The sequence below is a fragment of the Lepidochelys kempii genome, chromosome 1 (genome assembly GCF_965140285.1).
Source record: "Lepidochelys kempii isolate rLepKem1 chromosome 1, rLepKem1.hap1, whole genome shotgun sequence".
NCBI lineage: Eukaryota > Metazoa > Chordata > Testudines > Cheloniidae > Lepidochelys > Lepidochelys kempii.
This window is the reverse complement of record NC_136380.1, coordinates 283,812,160-283,834,010: the sequence shown is the minus strand read 5'-3', so window position 1 is coordinate 283,834,010 and position 21,851 is coordinate 283,812,160. Positions and strand designations below refer to the sequence as shown.

The 21,851-nt window shown below is 42.9% G+C and overlaps 1 protein-coding gene across 9 annotated transcripts in view; it reads right to left on the bottom strand.

The window, feature by feature from the left end:
• Positions 1-21,851, bottom strand: part of CAPS2 (calcyphosine 2) — a 61,989-nt gene that overhangs the window by 3,827 nt on the left and 36,311 nt on the right. For 7 of the 9 annotated variants that reach the window (XM_073327740.1, XM_073327736.2, XM_073327742.2 and 4 more), the window contains 6 exons: positions 16,753-16,829; positions 15,722-15,876; positions 11,238-11,357; positions 9,807-9,903; positions 4,941-5,024; positions 3,022-3,564 (listed from right to left, as the gene is read on the bottom strand). In XM_073327740.1, the coding sequence (XP_073183841.1) occupies positions 3,413-3,564; positions 4,941-5,024; positions 9,807-9,903; positions 11,238-11,357; positions 15,722-15,876; positions 16,753-16,829 (685 nt within the window). In that variant the 3' untranslated portion in view covers positions 3,022-3,412. The other 2 variants (XM_073327744.2, XM_073327739.2) reach the window with 2 other exon arrangements.

The window sequence follows — 21,851 nt, the reverse complement described above, 5'->3', positions numbered from 1 at the left end:
CCAAAGACAGGGAAAGAGATTCATCCTCTACCATGGGTAGGGGCTCTGGCCGAGACAGAGGGGAAAAAAAAAAAAAAAGGCTGACAACAGGACATTCAGATATGCCAGGCCTGTCACTGTGGTAAGAACTTAAATAGAATTAGAAAATCCAACCAATCCTTCTCCTCCATAAAATCCAACACATAGCTACAAAATCCCATGTCTGCATTCATGTTAACAAGACTGAGGGCAGGCTTTATTTTTTCCTGGAAGAAAGATCGCTGGATACTGAGCTCTTCAAGAAGGGATACACTTGGGAGAGGATTTGGCGTCCTGTTCTCTCCTCTTCTACAACCCCTCAGCCCCAAGTTTATCACCTCTGCCCAGGAACTTAAAACATGATGCCATGGTAATCAGTCCTGTGCCCCTCCTTTAGACTGGGGTGGTGTGTGTGTGTGTGTAAGGTGCACAATTCTTTTAAACATGTATTTTTGCTTGTCCCAAAAGAATAGGCCTGGACCTGAACTACCAAAAAAATTCAGGACACGATCAAGCTTTGACATGGAATCCCTGGCATCAATTCTTACAAGGGCTATTTCATATCTGTGCATCGGACAGATTGATACAGCTATCCCACTGGTGCTTCCTAAGGTTTCATTATCAGAGCTCTCATTTCCGGTTCAGGATGCCACCATTCCATTTAATGACAGAGGTGGAGGAGAGGATATTGTGTGTGTTTGTGTGGTTTTTATTAGATACCACACAAGATTTCAATTACCACTGCAGCCCTTAGACTAGAGGGAAACATACTCATCAATGCACATTCATTCAATTAAGTGGCCAGAGTCACCACGATTGAAATAGTCATTTGAGTCAAACAGATTCATTCACTTATCTCTACACCATCCTCCTGGTGGTGAGTGCAAGGAGAGGGACAGGACATATCTATAGCATACTGCACTCTGGATATCCTCAGCTATAAACAGCTCCTAGGGCCTTAGCAATCAGCATAAGCTAGAGCAGCCTTGAAGATTATTTGTTTTGTTGAGCTCTGCGTTGCAGCAAAGAACTTGCCTTACAGATACAGCTAAATAGCTTTACTGAATGGGAATACCAGTACTGAGGGCACCGGCTATTTATGAACATTTAGGCAATGCCAAGAACAACAAACATAGATCTACTAGATATGTTTGAAATGTATTTTGAGGCAGACTTTGGGAATCCCAGATTTCTCACAAGTATACCGCCAAGCAGTTTTAATGGTACAAAACTTTGGTAGCAACAAGAGATGCAGTTTAACCACATTACCTTTCAAGTAAATAATAATGGAAGAAGTCAGGATACACTCAAGTAAAACATTGGGACATTTGAGAAGAGACTAAAAAAGAAAAAGGGCAAAAAGATTCACAAGTTGGAGCTCTCATTTAATTGAAGGATAGAGGCTACCAGCTTTGTACAAAATAGAATTTTTGGAAAACACCACATTAGCATGAAACATTAGACACTTGAGTCTTTCAGCCTCAGAACTTAATCGTTTGATTGGAGATGTGAATCTCCAGTGTCTTGGAGCCACATTTTAGAAGTATTTAGGCGCCTAAAAATTCAAATAGGCACCGAATGAGATTTTTAAAAGTGCCAAAGTACCTAACTCCCAAGCACCTTGGCACTTTTGAAAATTCTACTAGGTGCCTAAATACTTTTTAAAAATCTAGCCCTTAGTATTTATTGTGGATGACGGTCGAGGAGAATGACAGGTTTCAGAGTAACAGCCGTGTTAGTCTGTATTCGCAAAAAGAAAAGGAGTACTTGTGGCACTTTAGAGACTAACCAATTTATTTGAGCATGAGCTTTCGTGAGCTACAGCTCACTTCATCGGATGCATACCGTGGAAACTGCAGCAGACTTTATATACACACAGAGAATATGAAACAATACCTCCTCCCACCCCACTGTCCTGCTGGTAATAGCTTAGCTAAAGTGATCATCAAGTTGGGCCATTTCCAGCACAAATCCAGGTTTTCTCACCCTCCACCCCCCCACACACAAATTCACTCTCCTGCTGGTAATAGAGAGTTGTCACTTTGGATGGGCTATTAAATCAAATAAGTTGGCTAGTCTCTAAGGTGCCACAAGTACTCTTTTTCTTTTTGGTCGAGGAGAATGTACCTTCAGGATCTAAAGAACAAAAATGTGAGCAAAACAACTACAGACTTATGTTCAACTTTAAAGTGTCAGATTTATGTGACAAAGAACAGACACTAACAAGAGCAAGGCAAAGACAAATTGCAAGGGACATGAGCCATAGGGCTTCTGTACAGACAGTTGTCATGCCAGGAATTCATCAAGCAGGGGGGCAGCTTTCTGGGGGCTATTCCTGCCCTTCCCATGCGGGCACAGGATGACTAGAGAAGCCATCATCATGGAGATTTTCTCGCAAAATATTCCCCCATATTTTTAACGTGAGAAGACAATTTTGCCAATGTATTTTGTAATCTACGTGCAAAGGCTGGCCCAGCATGTTTTAGCAATTTGGTGAAATTAGGTAAATAGGAATCACGGTCTGAGAAATAGTTTCTTTCTATGAGCTAGCTGATATTAAATTTCCATATTTCCTTCTAGCATTTTGCTGTTTACCAGGAAGAACATTTTGGGTTTACTACCTCAAAGCTGTAGACCCATATTTAGTTCCCAAATCACTGGCACCCGTACACAAGCAGTGGGTTGAACACATCTCTGCTGTTAACTCCAATGAAGTCAATGAGTTTAATGGGACAGATGATGTGTTTAAAAGATCAGTAAAAATGGCATTTTGATGCATGTGTTTTTTAGCACATAAACAAGTGCTTTCCTGTAAAACCTCTAGGACAGATATACATGACACCCAGCAGGGGAATCAGGTCCATCTCTTCTCCCCAGCACCAACAATTTCATCCCAGGTAGTCTACAGAATCTCTCCAGGGAGGGTAGATTCCAGCAGGAGTGGAGAAGTGTACCTTTTATCAACCCCCAGAGGAATGACATCAGGGTAAGCATTCATGGAACTTTCTTTAATAGCAGACATGGATACATGTTTATGGTGGACCAAAAGAACAGAGATAAACCTTCACTTGGAGCTGAATTGATGGGTAAATTATCACAGAATGACAATGGGTAATGTGAAAGGAAAAGGGACATCTTTATTAGGGAGGGGAAATAAAGGGAGTGAGGGACAATTACATAAGAGTTAAGAGGTAAACATAAGCTACACAAGACATGGTTAAATAGGAAATGGTTACAATAAACAAAAATCAGAAACAGAACATTAAAAATATAAAAACCGAAAGTTAAACATAAAAATAGTAAATACAGCAGGAAGAGATGTTAAAAATGAGCAAGGGTTCAAAATGAGCAGGGGCTACAAGAAACTAACAATCAGACAGCAAGGGGGCATGAGTTAAAAATAGGCAAAGGAAAAGGTTATATAGATAGAATAAACCAGCCTGACAAAGAGATTGACCAAAGTCCAACAAATCTCAAGGTTGTCCTCAAATTCCTGTGAGCAACAAGTTTTGTCTGACAGAAGAAACTTGTGCTGTCCACGGAACACTAGACAGATCATAAATCAAAATGCAATCAGACAAGTACAAAGCAAACTACATTTTAATAGCACAAGACTGAACATATATAGTCTGATTCCAAACTGGCCCTAGTGTTAAAGATATCTTTCACCAAGACTATTATGAAATATAATTAGAAAAAAATCAGTAAGGCATTTTCCATTTCTTAATACAATGAATCTTTCAGGATTCACAAAACATATCTTATTAAAAGGCACAACTGATTAAATATTTACAGTAGTAAGAAAAATTTGAGCGGGGTGTGGACTAGAAATTTAATTTTTTTAGTTGTAATTGCTGCTTTCTTAGAAAGGTTTTTCTTTTTTTTAACCTATCAGTTTGGACTAAGGAGTTTACCATTAAGGTTCCACCAAAAATAACGATCATAGCAGCAGAATGTATGCAAGTCACAATCTAGAAAGAGTAAATTATTATTTGTTTGAAAAAACATTTCAGCAAAAAGTTGTAAAGCCTGAAGTACATTACAGGCCCTGGAACACATTTCTCCAACCTATATGCACAGTATATCCAAACTCTAGTCAAAAGCATCTCTTTAAAATCTTTGGAGAACCTGTGGTTCAATCTACTATGTCTGATGAAGATCAGTAAATATATTCAGAACAAGCTGTATTTTGCTCTGAAAATTAGAACATTAAAAGATGGTATACACTGTTCTTAATTTTCTATGCATTTTTGGTATTGTGCATCTCTCTCCAACTCGGGGGAGATAAGAGGGATGACTTGCATCCTTCTCATCAACATAAGAGCCAAGCAGAATCTGGCCCTACGCATTTCATAAAACAAACGTCCTCTTTTATGAGCAACACATTTTAGAGAAAAAACACTGTGTTCATATATAACATATATAGTCAAATCTAAAGCTTCTCAACAATACAACAGGTATTTATGATGCATAGTAAGTTTTCTCTTGCATGTATCCTTTCACCTATGTTTATATTCTAGATTACTGTTTTTAAAATAAACTACAGTATTTTAATGAGACAAGTGATCCTGCTGCCAGATGGAAATGCACAAAGCTATTACAAATTTTACAGTTTAATAAAACACAAAATGTACATAAAAGAAATATTCAAAGGGAGCTTTATGTATAACATATACCATTCTGAAAATTTACTCTCAAATATTTTCAGACTATTAAAACAAATTTGAAACATTCATTCAAAAAGTAACTCATATCAAAAATAAATCCTCACTTAATTTACTCCTCATTTGGAGTGGTGGTTTTTTTTGACATTCTATATATTCTTCAATTCTAAATTCCCCAAGCATTCCTTAAAATATTAACAAAATCTTCATCATTCATGATTCCAATACTTAATCCTTCATAGTAATCTTCAAACTCACAATATGACACTTCACCAGAATTGCTGCAGGCATCCTCTAGTGTTTCTAGAAATGAAGATTTAATTTCTTCCTCTGTGGCATCACCTGTTAAAATATTACTTGTCATTAAACACATTCTCAGGAACACTCAATATAAAGCATATGATATAGTTACAGAAAAAAAACTTTTTAAATTGTGTCTGTGAAGATTTTTTCCTTTAGCAAACTACAAAATTTTGATTTTAAAATGTATTTGTCCAAAGAAATGACTGCTGTCTTTACTTTTAACCAGAATTTAGTTTACTATACATGGGTAATGCAATCTGAATAGTGGAGATTTGTTTTCACTTGATTTAGGCTACTAGAACCGTCTCATCTTCATAATATAGGACATCTCGTTACATTTATCACCACCACCACCACCTCCTCAGTACATCAGTCCAAAACAGATTTAAATGGAGAGTGAGATCAGAGGCTTCTTCAAAGGACTCCAAAACAGAATGATGCAGTATGTAGCACACTTCTAAATTACTAAAAGGTTAATCTTTGTGATTAAGTGAATGTGTTTTAGTGCAATACAAATTCAGAGCTCTAGAAACAGCTTAGGAAATAAAGTTTGCATTCTAAATGAGTTTTTGGATTATAACACACAAAGTGATTTCTTCTTGATCAAGATTACATCCCAAATTACTTTTAGCATAGAAAAGAAGTAACATATTTGTAATTCTGAAGATACAATCTGAATGGATTACCACCTCCGAAGTGAAATTTCAATGATTTCAGTGGAGCCAGGATTTCACCCTGAGTCTCCCTGGTCTAAGCATGAGGCCAGTCAGTAATTCCCCTAACTACAGAGTTCTTAGCAGTTAGAGAATCTTATAAGACATCTATCATGATACCTGTTCAATGCCAATACTGTCCCATAGCTTTCCTTGGTTAGTTCCTTTTAGGAGCAGGAAGGAAAAATACTCCAACAATAAATCATGTTAAATGGAAAAATATTCCAGTATGCAAGCTGAATAGTAGAAATTACTCTGTAGGAGAGCAAATGGGTGGCAGCCCACTGAAGTGTATCTCAAAAACTAAGAATTACACTTAAGTAATAGTCCTCTCTCCAAAGATACCACCTCCTTCCTTGGGCTAGCTATTCCTTTAGCCTTCACGCGGGGCTCACTTTCTCTTCCAGCGGGTGTTTCAGAGTGGTTCTTTTCCTCTTAGTTTTAGGTGTATCAACCTGCCACACCAGGTGGCGAACTGAATGTATATGAGAGGCTCAGACCCTCCCTCTACTTCAGGCTCCTGGATCCCTAAATTGTGCAGAATCTGTCCCCATTACTGTAAACTCTGGCATGCTTCACTTTCCCCCAGGACACTTTCTAACTTAGGAGAGCCCCTTGCAGGATCTGTTCCTGCTAACCTCCCCATGGGAAACCACCAACAGGCTTCTGCAGAAAAAAATTTATTTCCATCCCGAAATCTGCAGCCACCCAAGGTTTCTGCAATGGAAAGGAACTGCTTCGGTGAGACAGGCCTAGATGACCCTACTAGGCAATTCACATCCCTTGCTGTAAAGCAGTGGTTCTCAAAGCTGGTCCACCGCTTGTTCAGGGAAAGCCCCTGGCTGGCCGGACTGGTTTGTTTACCTGCTGTGTCTGCAGGTTCGGCCGATCGTGGCTCCCACTGGCCGTGGGTCGCCACTTCAGGCCAATGGGGGCTGCGAGAAGGGCGACCACCACGTCCCTTGGCCTGCACTGCTTCCCACAGCCCCCATTGGCCTGGAGCAGCGACCCGCAGGCAGTGGGAGCCATGATCGGCCGAACCTGCAGACACAGCTGGTAAACAAACCAGTCTGGCCCGCCAGGGGCTTTCCCTGAACAAGCGGCAGACCGGCTTTGAGAACCACTGTGGTAGAGGAAGACAAAAAACAAACCCAAGGTCACTGCCAGTCTGACTTGGAAGAAAATTACTTCCAAATCTGGTTAGGAGTTTCATCCTGAGCATGTGAACAAGACACACCAGCCAGGCATTTAAGAAAGAGGATTCTTTCTATCACTTCAGAGCACTGTTCCACCACATCTGCTGTCCCATCTCCAGCTGTGGCCAATCTCTACTGCTTCAGAGGAAGGTGAAAAAAAACCCAGAATACATCTGGCCAATTGTGCTTCAAAGAAAAGCATTGCTTCCGAACCCCTGCAGGCAACCAGCTGAAGCCCTGAAGCATAAGATTTGATTAGTTATTATCTTAGTGCATAGCTGCCACTGTTATGAGCATGATGAGGGCAATGCAGGCAATCTTGTTCTCCCCACAGCCCATAAAGGAAGTGGATAAAGAGGAAAATTCACAGATTTCAGAGGCAGAAGGGACCACCCACATGATCATCCAAACTGTGCATACACAGGCCACAGAATTTGTCCCAAAAGCTGGATTAAGGCATAAGTTTTAGAAAGATCTCTAAACTGGTTTTAAACAGTCCAAGCAATGGTGAATTCCACCACTCACCCTTCCACCCAAGTAAGCTCTTCCAATGTGTAAATACCCTCACTGCTAGTAAACTGCCTCATATTTCAAGGTTGAATTTTTAACTTCAGCTTCCAAACACTGGATCTTGCTATGCCTTTGTCAGCAAGGTTGAAAAGCCCCCACTATCATATAGTCTATCTTATACACAGTGATCAATTCACCTCTCAATCTTCTCAATAAGATAAATATGTTGAGCTCCTTAAGCCTTTCATTGTAAGGCTTGTTTTCCAGTCCTTAAGTCATTTTTGTGGCCCTCTTTTGAACTCTCTCCAGAATCTTTCTTGAAGTGTGGACATCTGAACTGGACAGTTTACCAATGCTGTATACTTCCCGACTGCTATTAGATAGTTCCCTTTTTAATACATCCAGTTTTTTAGAACTATGAAATAATTTGAACACAGTTGTTTGAACACTTCTTTTGGAAGTAACAGGCTTGAAGTTCCTCAAATGTTGAAACATTTTTTTCATGCGGCTTGAATGTATTCTATTCTATGAAATCCTAAAGCAATCCCTTGGAAAATTTCTTGTCTCTTTCATAAAGGGGACTGAGTGATTCTACTCAACAGTGCTATGACAGGGGGCAACAGAATAACTTTAATATATGGGAATGCTCCAGGCTTTATGCATTTTGGAAACAACTCAGTTATTTACAAAAAACAAATAGAAAACCCACTGATTTTTGCAAGGACTGGAGTTTATTCTGAGTTTTTAGATACAATTTAGAGATAGATGGACTATGCTAGTCTTATAAACTATACAAAATATTTCAAGAAATTAGGAAACATTACTGATAAAAATAATCCAATATTAATTTGTTCTATGGAAGTGTGTTCTTGAAATTGGATTTCTATGATTTAAAGTCCTTTTTCTTCAACATGAGATTTAAACCTTGTAAATTCTGTTTTATAGCCCTGAAAAGAAAATGGGCTACACACTGTAAAAAATACTTCAAATTATAAAGGGATTAGTGAACTCCATACCCCAGAAAAATATTAATTGTTTACTCAGAAGGTAGCTTCAATCCTGGATACGTTTAGAGCTGGTGTCTGTGGCAATTCAGTGCACAGCAGCCAGGGTATAAATCTACTGCCCACAAGCCTACCATGCACCAAGTGCCCCTGTGGATCCTTCTGCTTTGCACTATCCGTAGTGCATTTTGATCTATTGTGGCTTCAAACTCTCTCCAATGTGTCCACATCTTTCTTAAATTGTGACGCTCAGAACGGGACACAGTACTCCTATTGAGGTCTCATTAGTACCAAGCAGAGTAGGACAATTACCTCCCATAACTCAATAGGACACTCCTGTTAATACACCCCAGAATATATAAGCCTTTTCACAACTGCATCACATTGTTGACTCATTTAATTTATGATCCACTATAACCATTAGATCATTTTCAGCAGTATTACCACCTACCAGTTATTCCCCATTTTGTAGTTGTGCATTTGATTTTTCCCTTCTTAAATGTACTGAATTTCATCTTACTGATTTCAGACTAATTCTTCAATTTGTCAAGGTCATTTTGAATTCTAATTCTGTTCTCCAAAGTGCTTGCAACACCTCCCAGCTTAGTGTCATCCACAAACTTTATAAGCGTGCTCCACTCCAAGTCATTAATGGAAATATCAAATAGTTTCGGAACCAAGACTGACCCTTGCAGGATCCCACTAGATACACCTTTCCCAGTTCAACAGTAAACCATTGATAACTATTCTTTGAGTACGGTCTTTCAACTAGTTGTGCACCTACTTTTAGTAATTTCATATAGACCACATTTCCCTAGTTTGCTTACAAGAATTCATGTGGGACTGTATCAAAACTTTACTAAAATCAAGATACACCATGCCTACTTCTTCCTCATCTCCTGTGCCACTAACCCTGTCAAAGAAGGAAATTAGGTTGGTTTGGCATGATTTTTTTTTTTTTTACCAAATCCATGCTAATTCTTATAATCCTATTACCTGGTGGGTGCTTATACTCTGATTGTTTAACAATTTGGTCCAGTATCTATCCAGGTATCGAAGTTAGGCTGATGGTCTATAATTCCCTGGTCAGATCTAATAAGACAGACAAATTACAGGTGACCAGAGGATCATAGAAGTGTAGGACTGATAGGGACCTCAATAGATTATCTAGTCCACTCCCCTGCATTCAAGGCAGGACTAAGTAGTGACTAGAGCTTTCCTAACTGGTGTTTGTCTAGGTGTTTTGACCAGAGGACAAAATAATTCTAATTAACAACCTCAAGTCCAAGCCACTAGGAAACACAGCTTATAATAACAGCAACAATTCACAGGTACTGTATCTCTGCCAACAAGTAAGATCAGTTAACTAATTAAAATATTTCTTTTTACATGAATTACCTGACAACACTCGAGAGTGTTTCTTGGCACAATAACACTTTCTGATATCTACCATAGGTACACTGCCAGTTTTGTTGAAATCAAGTTTCATATAAGCCTAAGCAAAGATAAAAAGGAAATGCGGTACAGAAGTTAGCAGAAATTATTACATGAATGTATTTAATTACATCAGATATTTTTATGTCCAATATAACAGATTTGCACTTACACTGAAATACTTACATATTTTACATGACCAATCTCAGCCTGCAATTTAGTCAGAAAACGGACTCAGAACATTGTGGGATTCTATAGTTATTTTTTCTCAGTGACTTCTATATAAAATTTAAACATCTTTTTTTCCCCACTAATACTACAAATTCAACCTAGGATCTAAAATCAAGCTGTATTGTCAATTAAGAACTGATTACAGAATCTTTTTCTGTTGTTGCAAAAGGCAGAGACAACTAGTTATATGGGGCAGAAAAAGAACTCAGTTAAGTTTCCAGTAACCGTATTGCATTGACACTACTAGCATCTGAAGAAGTGGTGTTTTACCTACGAAAGCTTATGCCCAACTAAATCTGTTAGTCTTTAAGGTACCACCAGACTTCTTGTTGTTTTTGTGGATACAGACTAACATGGCTACCCCTTGATACTTTACTACTAGCACTAGTAATTCAATCTTTATTTCAGTGGCATTACTCACACAGTGTGGGACTCAAGACTGGGAAAAACAGGTCGTCTAGGAATAAAGATACCAAAAAGCAGGGCATTGTTCTCAGTATTTAACAACTTCCAGTCACTACAATATGGGGTGGATTCTAACAAGGGTCCTAGAAAATGAAAGGCTCCACAAATTACATTACCAATCCCTTCATCTATCCGGTTTTCATACATGCATCATCTCACAAAATGGTACTTTAAATAAATAAAAGTGATATCTTGTGCTGACACTGTGCTTTTCAATTGTAGATCTCAAATGGTTTATAAAAGAGGTCAGTGTCATCATCCCCATTTGACAGAAGGGGAAATTGAGGCACACAGCTGACATGACTTGCCCAAAATCAACCAACAGGATTATGGCAGAACCGGGAATGAAAGGTAGCTCTTCTGAGTCCCAGTCCAGTGACCTATCCACTAGACCGCACTGTAAGAGTGGGTAAGTACAGAGAGCACACTAATAACTCATGAAATAATGGAAATTTTTTGGTGCCAGTTGCAGAAATCAAAACTGAGTAGTTCCACACAAGCAAAGCAGACGCAGCCCTTTAAATCTACATTTAGATTAGTTTAACAAACGAGCACGACATTCTTAGATGCCTAAATTTCAGATACACAACTTAAAAAAAAAACCAAAAACTGTAATATATTATTGACCAAAAACAGGCATTCAACAATTTCAGATTTTTCTCATTTATATTGTTATATCCATATTTAGAATGAACTTACTTTTCTAACAAATGCTTTTCGATACTCATTCATTTCCCCAATAATGGCGCGAGTGAACTCCCCATAATCAACTTCATCATTACAGTTGTCATCAAGAATAAGCCACAAAGACTCAAAATCCTGCAATTTAAAAAGAGTGACTTTCCAGAGTTACGTCTTACAAGACCTGTCTGAACATAAGCTAGTCAGCTCCATATATAATAGACTATTACAAATTAATAAGAGAATCACATTATTAAGGAAAGACTGCAACTGCATTCACTAAAATACAAACAATTATGTACGACAGACTGACCATTGGTAGTTAAAGCAAGGACTAAGGGCTTGATCCCACCCTCTAGGACAGGGGAGGTCAAACTACAGTCTGTGGGCCGAATCCAGCCTGTAAGGGCTTTCAATCCAGCCTGTGGGATTGCCAGGGCAGCTCCCTACCTGCCTTGGCCCCCCGCCACTCCTGGAAGTGGCTGGCACCACGTCCCTGCAGCTCCTGGGGGAGGGAGGAGCAGAGGGCTTTGTGCGCTGCCCTCACCTGCAGGCACTGCTCCCTGCAGCTCCCATTTGCCGGGAATGGGGAACCGTGGCCAATGGGAGCTTCGGGGGTGGTACCCGCAGGTGAGGGCAGTGCGCGGCAGAGCCACCTGCCCCACCCCATCCCCAGGAGCCACTGCTGGACATGCTGGCCACTTCCGGGAGCGACATGGGGACAGGGCAGACAGGGAGCCTGCCTTAGCCCCACTGCCTACTGCTACCACCCCAGAGCCGCTCAAGGTAAGCAGCGCCAGGCTGGAGCCTGCACCCTGAACCCCTCCTGCACCCCAACTCTCTGCCCTGAGTCCCCTAACCCCTTGCCTTGAGCCCCCTGCCACCCCTCTCCTGCACCGAGCCTCTTCCTGCACTTCACACCCCTTGCCCTGAGCCCCTTCCTGCACACCGCACCACCTCCCACACCCCAACCCTACATTCAGGGCCGGTGCAACCACTAGGTGAACTAGGCAGTTGCCTAGGGCGCCAAGTGGTTGGGGAGGCCAAAAAGCGGTGCCCTGGCTCGGCAAGGAGGAGCCGCCTTCCGGAGGCACCGGAGAGCCAGAGCTTTGGCTTGCGGGGGTGGCGAGCCCCAGCCATGGAAGAGCCAGTGCAGCACAGGGGGGCAGCAGCCCTGCAAAGGCAGCCGCGCCCCCCCCGACCCCTCCTGCCCAGGCTACAGCCCAATACCCCCCCACCACTGGGGGCTCCTGCAGGCTGCAGCAGATGCATGCGGGCGCTGGCCCCCATGCGCCCCCCGCCTCCCCCCCTTCACCGCACTTGGGTTCTGCGGCTCCCGGACGTGTGAGCCTCAGCACTCTGCAGGGGAGGGGCTGTGTGTGCAGCAGCGTGTTTTGCCTCCACGTGGAGCCAGCGTCTGACCGGCATGGGCATGGTAAGGGGAGTCCCGGGGCCGGGGGGCAGTCAGGGAGCAGGGGGAGGGTTAGATGGGTCAGGAGTTCTGGGGGTCCTGTCAGGGGGCGGGGAGTGGTTGGATGGGGTGTGGGAGTCCCGGGGGTCTGTCTGGGGGTGGGGGGGTGGACAGGGGTTGGGACAGTCAGGGGACAGGGAGCAGGGATAGGGGGTTCTGAGGGGGGCAGTCAGGGGGTGGAAAGTGGGAGGGAGTGGATGGGGGTGGGGCTCTCCCCTGTCCTCTTTTTTGATTGTTGAAATATGGTAATCCTAGGCAAGGGGGGCGCATGCATCCGCTGCAGCCCGCAGGAGCCCCGGTGGGCGGGGGGGGGGGGGGTGCTAGGCCGCAGCCTGGGCAGGAGAGGTGGGGGGGGCGCGGCTGCTCCCTGCTAGTGGCGCGGCCACCTTTCCAGGACTGCTGCCCCCCTGCGCCGCGCCAGCTCCTCAATGGCTGGGGCTCGCCACCACCGCAAGCAGGACGCTCTGGCTCTCCGGTGCCTCTGGAAGGCGGCTCCTCTCTGCCGAGCGGCTACAATGGCCCAAGCCCGGCAAAGCCAGTGAGTGGACTTGGGGCGGGGGCCACTGGGGTGGGGTGGGAAGGGGAGGGCTCATGAGGGAGCTGTGCACCCTCCAGGGGAGTTGAGGAGGTGGGGAGGGGGGAACCTGGTCTGGGGAGCAGCCCCTGGGCACAGCTGGCCTCTGGGGTCTATAAAGGCTTGTTTGGTTCATTGAGGGGCAAATCCCATGTGCAGGGTGGGGGAAGGTGCAAGGTGTAAGTTTCACCTAGGGCACAAAATATCCTTGTACATAGGGCCATGAATGTAGGCAGGGCCGGTGCAATTTCCCCACCCAGATGTGGCCTTTGGGCCAAAAAGTTTGCTCACCCCTGCTCTAGGAGGATATCAAACCCTCTGAAATTCCCAAAGTTTACTGAAAACCCATAAAAGCTTTAAAACCTATGCCACTGCTATTTAGGAGGCAAATAAATCCCACTTCTCCTGTAGCAGAGATGCAGCAAAATCACACCCCACAGAATTTTTCAGGACTAAATAACCACTTGATAAACCCAGACTGTCTTTACTCAATCTCAGAACTCAGCACCTCCTGCTGCAAGAAATTATCTTATTTTACAGAGAAGATCATTTAAATTCATCTCCCCTCAACGTCAACAAAACCAGCCAAGAGCAGCAATAGAAGCAATACTCTTTCCAAGAATTCAGGACAGTAACACAAGCAACAGTCATGGGAGCACTAATGGCAATCAGAGACACCACCTATGACTAACCCCTGCCATTCTTGGATGGTAAGAGTAGAGAATTCCTGAGATCCTTAACTAACAGCTTGTCAACATTTATTACTCCTAGGGGAATTCTGTGCCTTCCCCCCCAAAAAAAGTATGCAACAAAAATTAAAAATTCTGTGCACAATATTTTAAAATTCTGCAAAAATTTTTATATTTTGTCAAAAACAACACAATATAATCAGAACAGTTTCAATTATTTTTGGTAATTTATTTCAAAATACCTGTCAGCAAGTACATCTGTAACAATACAGACAACAAAAAAGATTCACGAAATGTTTTTTTTGACAAATAGACTCCTTACTGGGCATATTCATACAGAACTCTGAGTAATAATACATTTAAACTATAATACAAAACTGTATTTCCCGCACCCCTCAGAAGCGGTGCAAAGCTTGGGGGAGTCAGGGGTAATGGAGGAGCTGAGGGAGAAGGAAGTAAATCGCTGGGAAGGAGCCTTGGTGTGAACTTGAAGGGCTGTTGGGTGTGGGTAGGAAAAAGTATGGAACAAGTTGGAGGGGCAGGGGAGGGATTGTTAGAGAGCTTCCCCCATGAAGACCCTGGCTGACCCCAGCCTCTCCCATTCAGTCAGGTACATCTGCCTTTGTCCCCATGTGTCCTTGCACTCCCTGTCCATGTGCCCCTCATACCCACTCAGACACCCACTCTGCCCATCCCCATGTGGCCCTGTACACCCTCCCCAACCCCATGTGGCTCTGTGCCCCCACCCAGCCACCCCCTGTCCCTAGGTGTCCCTGTCTGCCTTCCCCGTCCCCATGTGTCTCTGTCCCCCACTCAGTCACCCCTTGTCCCTATGTAGCTCTGCACCCCTCCCCTATCACCATGTGGCCCCTGCGCCTCCCTCCCTACTGTGCCTCCACTCACATTCAGCCCCTGCCTCAGTCTCTCCTCCCTCCATATCCCTTATAAGCCTCTGTCTGACCCCCACAGTACCCCACACTGTCCGTCTCCCCATAGCCGGTCTCCTGACCTGGCCCGCTGCAATGAAGGCGGGCCTCTTTCTCATCCCTCACTGGTGAGGAGCTGCTGCTTTGTTCTATTACCACAGGGCCCTCTGGTGGACAAAAGGCGGAACTGCAGAAGTTACTTTCTGCTGGGAGCTGCTGCTATTCTTGAACCACATCTCCCTTTGGTGGGCAAAAAGGCAGAACTCCAGCAACATTTTCACAGACGCTTTTTTTTGTGCAAAAAATTAAAAATATGCAGGACTCATTAATTATGCACAGACACAGTAGCTCAGAATTCCCTCAGGAGTAATCTATTTTGGCAATGGGACTCTACCACCCAATCTAATACATGGAATAGTCTAGACTGCAATAAAGAAACTTTCAGTGAAGGATACAGAAATCGTAAGCTACCAATCAATCAGTCAGTAACCTTTTTTAAGCAAGTTTCTCCTACCCTACCTATCAACTGGAAGTATACTAGCTCTCTCTCAATTAGGCCCCAGGATTTTTTTTTTATTGTTAGTCTTTTAAAGGAGACCTGCAAAAGAAACAAAATTGGGTTGTGCCCTTTCTGCTTCTTTATGATATTTAAATAAGGCCTGTTACTTTTTTAAAAAGTGTTTCATATGGGACTGAAAGCAGAAGTACCAAAAACCACAAAAAAGCAGCAAATATAGTTATCAAACTGCAGATTTAAATGAAGGCAAGTAGCGACTCCATAAACTTTTAGAAGACAATCGCTTTGGAATCACACTCTTGATTACAGTTGCATCAAGACTTACCTTTTCAGGCACTTCTAAATGAAATACTGTTAGAGCTTGTTTAAAGACTGCCTTAGAGAAAGCGCCATCTCTCTTCCGATCCAGTTCTCGAAAGTATTTTCCTAATCCTGTTACAACACGAACTCCCCTTTTACTTAGCTTCTCTTTAAGTATACCTAAGCATCAGGAGAAATAAAGGAAACAATGTTTACATGAAGATGTTTTTCCAAAAAACTCCCACTTACCACACTGCTTGTTAAACAGCACATCCATGCATCCAAGTTCTCTTGTTTTTGAAGTATAAGGGCTCTCAACACTGCCCTGCAGTTTGGAATGTGAGATGTGAATAGCAGTGCACACCAAAATGCTGCACTCTAAATCCCCCATGTGGACCCCATCAGCGTGAACTTAAAGATTCCTACTTTGCATTAATGTAGTCCTGTTTGAAGAGAATTATGTTAATTTGAAACAGCAAAGTCTTCTCTCCGAAAGTCTATCAATTGCAGTGCACAGATGAATTAAATCTTCCAGTGAACACAAATAAATGTGCACTGACATCTTTATTTGTAAGCAAAATATTTAATATGTATGGAAATCTAGAACACATCCAGTGTATTAAGAATATACCAAAAGAGCTATCCAACATAAAGCTATTTTCTCAATGCTGTATCAGAGACAAATGGGCAAAATATATTAAAATTCAATGTCACATGAATGGGGTTCTTAACATTTATTTTGTATGTGATGTCATGACTGAAAGCAACATTTTACACATTACATTTGTAACTAATCTACACATGAGCTTGTGCTGGGCTTTTCCTTTGTCAAAAAAAATGAAAATTCTCAAAGAACACACATACACTAAAACAGAAAGTGAAAGACATATATTCCTTTTCTCTGTTGCCAGTAGTAGTAATTATTGTACTAACAAATATCTTGCATGTGTCTATTTCTTTAAAAAAGAAATTATTTAAAACTTTGTTAGAGCTCTTTTAGATGAGTAGCAAAGACACTAACAAAAAATTAAACATAGTTGTGTTAAGTATACAAACCTTGAACAACCTTGAAAACTCTGCTCTCATCAGTCTCTTGCTGGGTAATGTCTTGCTTGATTCCCACAGAAGTAGTTCTAAAATTAATCAGTTCATAATGATAAAGTTAACTATATTACCAAAACAAAAAGATTGCGACCAAAAATATTCTGAACAGAAAAAAATACCATTTTTCTTATATCACTCATCAGCACATTGAGTGCCTGAACTTTAATATATACTTGCATACAAAATGTTCTTGTGCGATAGCAGTAGGAATGAGAAATTTCTTATCTGATAATCTTCTGTTAGCAGTTTCTCTCATTCATCACTAATAAGAAACACTTCTCACCTGTGGAATTCAGCAGCCATGGTGTTGCTGGAGGCTCCAGTACTAAGCCCCTCTCTTTAGTTTAGGCCACCAGATGAGTTTTCCCAAAGCTGTAGAAATACTCCAGCAACCAATTATTAGCATTAAGATGACAAACTTATAGACTATATAAATTACCTTAAGGTAATTATACATCTAGGTCTCCATTTAGAGAAAATTTTCAATTTGTTACAACAAATTGTGTTACAGTCATTTACCAGACTGGTAGGGCGGACTGAATAAGAAGAGAAGCTGCTAACAGAAAGAAAATTATCTGGCAAGAAATTTCTCACTCTGCTGAACAGCTTCTCTCCTCATTCACCACTAATGGGAAGCAGTGAGCAATGAATCACAGAAATAGGAGGCACAGGATAAGCAGAATTTTAATTATTATCAGAGTCAAATAATTAGCAGAAATAGAAGACCCTCCAAACAGAGCAAGAGTTTTGTCATTTAAGGAATTATTTTGGAATAAACCCAGCAACATCTTCCTACCATTCTGCAGTGGAATGGAACCCTACTTTGCAAATCTTCCTCTGACAACTCTCATACACTTTTCTCCATAATGCCACAATAGACCTTGTTGAGGGAGTCCTGACTCCCCTACATAGTTTCCCCCAGGTGCAGGATTTTAACATCTTGCCTGCAACAACTTTGAGGCCCTTGGCCTCTATCTTGGATAAAATGAAATGAACAAGGAACAACTGGGATCTGTAATCTGACTGATTTGGAGGTGCCCTGTAATAATTTGATACTATATGTAGGCCTGGTTACTGCAATATGTTTTCTGTATGACTATATTGGTTTAATGCACTTGGGGGGGTCAGTCTAGAAGGAGGAGATGGCTCCTGACAGCAATCCACCCATCAACTGACAGGTTAGAGTCGTTAAGGGCCAATGCCAGAACTGTTCGCTTTGATTATATTAGAATTGACTGTCTCCAGCGAACCTACAGAACCTTGGTTCTGACTAGGAACAACCAAGGACCCATCTAACACAGAACAAAAAACTCTGGCAGGATTTAAAGGAGCAGCCTCTCAAGAAAAAGCTGGCAGCTGTTCAGGGGAATCTAGCAGACACAGGAACCAGCCATGGGTGTCTGAAGTTATGTCTCCCTTGGTTACTATCAGCAGATGGCAAGATTGATATGTGTATGCTGCTTTAAAACCTTTTTTCCTTCAGTGCTTTGTTTCTACTGCTAAATAAACAATACATTTATTTTAAGAAGTCTGTGTGGTCACTATTTACTTCTGGCTGCAGTCTCCCGAACTCACTTGGAGTTGTAGGGTAACAACAGTTGATACACAGGGTGCCATAGCCCAAACCTGACTAAAAGTAGGAGAATTGCAAAATTCCACCCTGGAGTGGGTAAAGGCTCTAGAGGGTGAGCTCACAAAGACAAATCAAGGGACCAGAAGTGCAGTTAGCCCTGTAACCCTAATGCCCATTTATGCTTCAACATTCAGAGGTGCTAAACACTGCAACAAAATGATGGAGGAATCATTTCACAGAAATTGTGGAAAGAAGAATTCACTCAGAACAGAAAGGCTTCCGGAGCTAAAAGAACAAACTTTTCCTACAACAACAGTTGAGTTGTTCTTGAATGGACAGAGGAACTAATTCCAAACTCAATCTTTTGGACCTAATGGCAACTAGAAAGTCCTGCCACAGACCTGTCAAGATTAGTCAGAATGACAGATGGTTGGATGGTTATAAACTGTTCAGGAAGGACAGGCAGGGCAGAAAAGGTGGGGGAGTAGCACTGTATGTAAGGGAGCAGTATGACTGCTCAGAACTCCGGTACGAAACTGCAGAAAAACCTGAGTGTCTCTGGATTAAGTTTAGAAGTGTGAGCAGCAAGAGTGATGTAGTGGTGGGAGTCTGCTATAGACCACCGGACCAGGGGGATGAGGTGGATGAGGCTTTCTTCCGGCAGCTCGCAGAAGCTACTAGATCGCACGCCCTGGTTCTCATGGGTGACTTTAATTTTCCTGATATCTGCTGGGAGAGCAATACAGCGGTGCATAGACAATCCAGGAAGTTTTTGGAAAGCGTAGGGGACAATTTCCTGGTGCAAGTGCTAGAGGAGCCAACTGGGGGGGGGAGCTTTTCTTGACCTCCTGCTCACAAACCAGGAAGAATTAGTAGGGGAAGCAAAAGTGGATGGGAATCTGGGAGGCAGTGACCATGAGTTGGTTGAGTTCAGGATCCTGACACAGGGAAGAAAGGTAAGCAGCAGGATACGGACCCTGGACTTCAGGAAAGCAGACTTCGACTCCCGCAGGGAACGGATGGGTAGGATCCCCTGGGCGACTAACATGAAGGGGGAAAGAGTCCAGGAGAGCTGGCTGTATTTCAAGGAATTCCTGCTGAGGTTACAGGGACAAACCATCCCGATGTGTCGAAAGAATAGTAAATATGGCAGGCGACCAGCTTGGCTTAACGGTGAAATCCTAGGGAATCTTAAACATAAAAAAGAAGCTCACAAGAAGTGGAAGGTTGGACATATGACCAGGGAAGAGTATAAAAATATTGCTCAGGCATGTAGGAATGAAATCAGGAGGGCCAAATCGCACCTGGAGCTGCAGCTAGCCAGAGATGTCAAGAATAACAAGAAGGGTTTCTTCAGGTATGTTGGCAACAAGAAGAAAGCCAAGGAAAGTGTGGGCCCCTTACTGAATGAGGGAGGCAACCTAGTGACAGAGGATGTGGAAAAAGCTAATGTGCTCAATGCTTTTTTTGCCTCTGTCTTCACTAACAAGGTCAGCTCCCAGACTGCTGCACTGGGCATAACAACATGGGGAATAGATGGCCAGCCCTCTGTGGAGAAAGAGGTGGTTAGGGACTATTTAGAAAAGCTGGCCGTGCACAAGCCCATGGGGCCGGAGGAGTTGCACCCGAAAGTGCTAAAGGAATTGGCGGCTGTGATTGCAGAGCCACTGGCCATTATCTTTGAAAACTCGTGGCGAACGGGGGAAGTCCCAGATGACTGGAAAAAGGCTAATGTAGTGCCAATCTTTAAAAAAGGGAAGAAGGAGGATCCTGGGAACTACAGGCCAGTCAGCCTCACCTCAGTCCCCGGAAAAATCATGGAGCAGGTCCTCAAAGAATCAATCCTGAAGCACTTACGTGAGAGGAAAGTGATCAGGAATAGTCAGCATGGATTCACCAAGGGAAGGTCATGCCTGACTAATCTAATCGCCTTCTATGATGAGATTACTGGTTCTGTGGATGAAGGGAAAGCAGTGGATGTATTGTTTCTTGACTTTAGCAAAGCTTTTGACAATGTCTCCCACAGTATTCTTGTCAGCAAGTTAAAGTATGGGCTGGATGAATGCACTATAAGGTGGGTAGAAAGTTGGCTAGATTGACGGGCTCAACGGGTAGTGATCAATGGCTCCATGTCTAGTTGGCAGCCGGTGTCAAGTGGAGTGCACCAGGGGTCGGTCCTGGGGCCGGTTTTGTTCAATATCTTCATAAATGATCTGGAGGATGGTGTGGATTGCACTCTCAGCAAATTTGCGGATGATACTAAACTGGGAGGAGTGGTAGATATGCTGGAGGGCAGGGATAGGATACAGAGGGACCTAGACAAATTGGAGGATTGGGCCAAAAGAAATCTGATGAGGTTCAGTAAGAATAAGTGCAGGGCCCTGCACTTAGGACGGAAGAACCCAATGCACAGCTACAGACTAGGGACCGAATGGCTAGGCAGCAGTTCTGCGGAAAAGGACCTAGGGGTGACAGTGGACGAGAAGCTGGATATGAGTCAGCAGTGTGCCCTTGTTGCCAAGAAGGCCAATGGCATTTTGGGATGTATAAGTAGGGGCATAGCGAGCAGATCGAGGGACGTGATCGTTCCCCTCTATTCGACATTGGTGAGGCCTCATCTGGAGTACTGTGTCCAGTTTTGGGCCCCACACTACAAGAAGGATGTGGATAAATTGGAGAGAATCCAGCGAAGGGCAACAAAAATGATTAGGGGTCTGGAACACATGACTTATGAGGAGAGGCTGAGGGAACTGGGATTGTTTAGTCTGCAGAAGAGAAGAATGAGGGGGGATTTGATAGCTGCTTTCAACTACCTGAGAGGTGGTTCCAGAGAGGATGGTTCTAGACTATTCTCAGTGGTAGAAGAGGACAGGACAAGGAGTAATGGTCTCAAGTTGCAGTGGGGGAGGTTTAGGTTGGATATTAGGAAAAACTTTTTCACTAAAAAAAGGGTGGTGAAACACTGGAATGCGTTACCTAGGGAGGTGGTGGAATCTCCTTCCTTAGAAGTTTTTAAGGTCAGGCTTGACAAAGCCCTGGCTGGGATGATTTAATTGGGGATTGGTCCTGCTTTGAGCAGGGGGTTGGACTAGATGACCTCCTGAGGTCCCTTCCAACCCTGGTATTCTATGATTAAACACCTGATGATACTCAAATGGGGAGCCCACCTGAAGAACTATGCTAGAACTATTACCTACTTTTCTATGGTTGAAGGACTCTAATCAACCATCCTGGAGAAACTCCAGTGTGGCTGAGATCACCAGAATTTTGTGGTTATCATTATAACTTGTATTATGGTAGTATATGGACACCAGGGCCCCATTGTGTTGGGCATTGTACAAATAAAGAGCCAGTCCCTGCCGCAAAGAGTTTTCTGTTTCCCCTCACACCAGAAACATAATTTGACCAGATCAATTAATGAAATTTCCTCGTTGAGTTCTGTCTGGATACCAAAAAGTACTGATGAGACTAATGCGAG